Source organism: Ostrinia nubilalis, chromosome 5 (assembly GCF_963855985.1).
Source record: "Ostrinia nubilalis chromosome 5, ilOstNubi1.1, whole genome shotgun sequence".
NCBI classification, from domain to species: domain Eukaryota; kingdom Metazoa; phylum Arthropoda; class Insecta; order Lepidoptera; family Crambidae; genus Ostrinia; species Ostrinia nubilalis.
This window is the reverse complement of record NC_087092.1, coordinates 18,471,648-18,476,463: the sequence shown is the minus strand read 5'-3', so window position 1 is coordinate 18,476,463 and position 4,816 is coordinate 18,471,648. Positions and strand designations below refer to the sequence as shown.

At 47.1% G+C, this 4,816-nt stretch overlaps 1 protein-coding gene across 1 annotated transcript; it reads right to left on the bottom strand.

Moving 5' to 3' along the window:
- Positions 1 to 315: 315 nt before the first annotated feature.
- On the bottom strand, positions 316 to 3,961 carry LOC135072181 (lens fiber major intrinsic protein-like). The gene is made up of 7 exons (XM_063966138.1): positions 3,874 to 3,961; positions 3,703 to 3,776; positions 1,961 to 2,151; positions 1,673 to 1,891; positions 1,448 to 1,585; positions 813 to 893; positions 316 to 513 (listed from the first exon to the last, which is right to left on the bottom strand). Exons 2-7 carry the CDS (start codon positions 3,752 to 3,754, stop codon positions 316 to 318), a joined length of 879 nt encoding a protein of 292 aa, XP_063822208.1. The 5' UTR covers positions 3,755 to 3,776; positions 3,874 to 3,961.
- Positions 3,962 to 4,816: the final 855 nt, after the last annotated feature.

Below are 4,816 nucleotides of genomic sequence, written 5' to 3'. Positions count from 1 at the left end.
GGGCACGGTTTCAATATGCTCCTTTAATAATGTGAATTTTGGCGATTCGTTAATGTTTCATGTGTGAGGTGAGGCCTCCACCAAACCACAAAATACTAAACTGTATCGGGCTGACTACAGTAATCTACTCAAGCGAAACACCGGCGGCGTCGTAGACACAGACAGAGCGAACCGACTCCTACATCTAATCACAACCTACACGCACACAAGTTTACTAGTCTCGATAAATTCATCACATCACTAGCGATTTCCAATCAGAGGTCGGCAGTAAAAGACTCCCTGGTCACTTGTTTCCCCTGCCGCGGCTCGCGCGAGTCAGACGGGCCGCCGCTTGGCTGCGGGCGCGGGGCAGGCGGGCCCCGGGGCACAGGTGGGCCCCGGGGCGCAGGCGGGCCCCGGGGCGCAGGCGGCGCAGGGGTCGGCTCGCGCGGGCGCGTGCAACGGCGCAGGCCAGGCCCACGCGTACAGCGCCGAGCACAGCGCCGAGCCGGTCAGCGGGCCCAGCCAGTACACCTGGCGAATACATTTACATTTCATTATTATGTATTCAGTATGCTGCGAACTGACCTCAAGTTTCCTGCTAAATGGGCAGAGCTGTTTTTTTGATACCTTGTTTGTATCACATGAAGCAATAAAGATATTATGATTAGGTATATTATTTAGAGACCGATCTGGTACAACTTTTTTTTTGCTCTATTAAATTTGTTTGTTTGTATCGTTCTATTTTTGGTACCGAAAAATATTTTTTCTTTCTTTCTTTAAACCGGTCACTTAATTTGATTTGATGTAGCTGGAAGCCGCTGTGCACTGACCCAGTGTCTGTCGAAGTTCATGGCCCACAGCGCGGGCCCGAAGCTGCGCGCCGGGTTCATGCTGGCGCCGGTCAGCTCGCCCTGGAACGAACGTCTGTGTCAACGCGATGCGCTTGTAATGTCGCAGTATGCAATAGAAATAGTAATGCAATGACAAAGAGGTTGAATCGTGACGGCGTGACGGTGGAATCGTGCGTGGACAGCCTGGCACGTGTCCAGGTAGAGATAAACATTGCTCAAAATGTGTATTATTATGAGGCCAACATTTTTTTACGAGTAGGTATACATATTTCACGAGAATTGCGTTTCAGTAAAGAGCATTTCTTTCATTGATGCATACAATGCTCTTTAGTCCGGTTGGAAAACAACAAACCCCAAAATGGGCTCATAAGAGTAGATACCGGTCGCACTACGTCTGCGGCGTACGAGCTATGTGCCTACTTTGGTTTTCGTGTGGATCATCTCGTCACCGATTCGATACGCCGGGAAACTCCGAGCATAGCACGCTCCACCCGCCCTTCGGGGGACATTTAGCCCACTCATGACCAGGAGACCAGTACTGTACTCGAGCACCGCGTTCGTTAAGCGTTAAACAGGCGATCGAGGCCTCCGGGCAGGAAGGAGGAGAGATTCACCGCGACCAGCGTGAGCCCGGCCACGATGAGCCCGATGCGCGCGGGCCACGAGTCGGTGAGCAGCCGGTTGCGCGCGTCCCACGACGCGCAGTTGGCCAGCGCCAGGCAGCCGCCCAGCACGGCTTCTATCGCCGCCGCCTGAAAAGCGAACGCCGACGATAAAAAAACACAAAGTTCACTCACACCCAGTTCGTCGAAACGGAAGCGGAACGTTTCAAAGCGCACCTTATAGACGGACACGTGGTCAGCGGGCAGCGTGAGGCACAGCGCACAGGCCCCGGGCGCGGCCGGTGCCAGCAGCCGCAGCAGCCCCGCGCCCGCCGCCGCGCCCGCCAGCTGCGCGCCCAGCACGCCCGCCGTGCGCACTCCCGCCACGCGTCCGCGCAGCGCCGCCGCCAGCGTCACCGTCGGGTTGAACATCGCGCCCGACACGTGGTCGAAGCACTGCAACACAACGCGGGCGCGTCAGACCGAGCCGCGCCGACGGGCGCGTCGCGGAGCCGGCGGTCGCACCTGCACGAGCACGGTGACCACGAGCCCGGCGGCCAGCGCGCGCTGCAGCGGCGGCGCGGGCGCGGCGGCGGGCAGGCAGCTCAGCGCCACCAGCAGCGCCGTGCCCAGCGCCTCCGCGGCCAGCACGCGCCACGCCTCGTCGCCGCGCGCCGCCTCGCGCGCCCCACAGGCGCCGCATCCGCACGCCAGTTCTGAAAGGTGAACGAATTATTCCGACCCGAGATCCGTTTCGTTCGTAGCGTGATGCCCTCGAATGCCGTTTCAAAAATAAGCATTGAATAGATAGGTATACCACAGTTATACCTATAATACAATAAAATTGAGTTATCGTTGACATTCGTGCGCGATGATAAATAGGCACGAGCACATTTTAAGATTTGGATTTCAGATACGAGGCGCGTGGCGGCGGCGCACCTGTGCACGAAATAGATTTTGTGCCTGTGTGGAGTTGGACGACCCCAGGGGATTCACCATTCCCCAGTCGTAGCCTGAGACGGGGCCAAACAATTATAGGACAATAACTCGCGGCTCCGTTTCAATGGCCTCACAGGATATTGTCAGTTTTACGGGAAGGCAGGTCGCATTCAAATTTCGCACGTGTTTGTGGCAGCTCAGTCAAATGGACGAAAACAGGAGCTGGACGGAAAACCAGCACAAATACCCGGTCGTCGTTTGGCCCGTGATCATTTGCATTTTTGTAGTTTAAAAGTTCAAAACTCAATACCTTATTGAGTACCTACCTATTGAGTAAGTTACCTCTATTCTCAAAATTGCAAATTAACTCTTTCCTGGACAGTGAACTACTATAGCCGTCATAACAATTAAACTTCTATTGTGTCTGGGTTACTGTTCGAGAAAGTGTTAAGTAGGTAATCAATCAATATTAAATACCTACTAATTGGAAAAATTAAACAAAACCTAAATTGTGTTCTTCTAACTAATAATATATTTTAATGTCATACGAAGCAATGACCTCTGTTGATCTTATCGTTAGTGAATTATTAATATTTTTTTAAATCCGCCGCACCTTAATCCTGCTTAGTGAGTACTTAATACTCATTTAATTCTTCACTGACAAAGACACAAACAGCAAAATTTTATAAATTAGTAATTTTGGTCTTAATACCTACTCTTAATTAATTAGGTAAGTTACAATAAATAAGAATTAGGTATGATAATAACAAGTTGTATTTTTTTATACTAGCTAACCTGAGCATGACGAATTTGTTACATCAATCACGTACCTACGAAGAATCTGACCCCTGACTTGCCATGCCAACGTGACAACAAGGCTAACATGCTGGGGCGGGCACTAGACTAGATCGACCGTTGTGGGGTGGTCTAAATACGCGCATGCTAAATGGTGAGAATTCAACTTTAAAAACATAACCCTCCTTCTGGCGCTGTCGGGTAAAAATTAGGCATAATTACATAATTTAAAAACACTTAATTGTTTTTGTCTCTATTTAATGTCATGTCACTCAATTAATGACTGGAGTCGGATGATTCTAATTGCTTTCCTTGATAAATGATCCTCCATTATTATCGTTAAACTTTCGAAAAAGTCAAACATCAATGAATGAGAAATAAGAAAAATCGCCAATTAGTCTTTTAGTGACCGAGTCGACCTGAAATAATGTGTGAACGACTTCTTGTTTATTTAAATAAGCAATTTGTCAGTGTTGCCTGGTTGACATGGCTTTGATGCATGGATTCATGCGGTAAGTAGTAAATCCACTTACTACTGAGTGAATTTCGCTCCTCCGGAGACACGTCTCTGGAACTCCCAAACATGATGGATGTCCGTGCACTGAATCTGCAAACACACTTTACGTAAGTCTATATACACAATTTTGTTGTCTGCTAATGAAATAATTAATCACGTCAGTCAGGCCTTGTCAAACGGTAAGCACCTTTCAGTGAAGACAGTTTGTTTGTGCGCGCGTAAAGCGTGGTATCGTTTATAAGGCTGGCTTTATCGTGCGAATTATACGTTGATGATGTTTGCGTAGTGCGGCGTCGACTCCGGCGCACACTGCGTCGCCAGCTACCTGTTTACTTACTGTCTTAGTAATGATGATGATAATTTGAGTTCCGCTTCTGTCGAAACATTAGGTAGGTAGGTACTTACTTAGTTACACATTTTCACACGTTGCCAGATGTGGACAGTGTCAAATGGTGCGAATGAGATCATCTTATGATGAATTGATTCTTGAAAACAGTCATCAAAACTGAAAAGTACTAAGTAGGTATATTGACGATTGTAGAAGCTCGTATTTTTGTACTACCCAAGCTGCAGGCTTATATCCATATTCCTGAAATGTAGAACAAGATACTGTTACTTAGATACCAAGCAAATGAATGACATATCATAAATGTTAATCGACTTTAATTCCTTTTAATAAATTTTGTAATCCCTAGATATTAAGGTAGTCATTACTTATCTTCCAAAAATATTTCACGAGTTATTTACTTGCCTACTTGAATTAAGAAGGCTACTGCAGCACACTGCTCTCAAGCGTTATCTGTATCTCATCTCAAGTGTTGATCATAGCTCAGCAGTTGTTTTGTGAGATAAGATAGCCACATTTCAGATTTCAAGATAAGACGTTTTGATTTATTCCTAATGTACCCTACTTTGTGAATAAACTGTATTTTTAATAGTGCAAGCAAATTGATGTATTCCTGTTGTATTACTTTCCGTTGTCCCCATTAATAAGGTGGACAACGAGAAGGAAATTTCTTAACTACCGTGTGATTTTTCCTTTCCAAACAAAATTGTTGCATTGAAACTTTTTTGATTTTTAAGTGTACAAGTAGGTACATGCTGTTAAGTAACAATGTTAGCAGACCTAC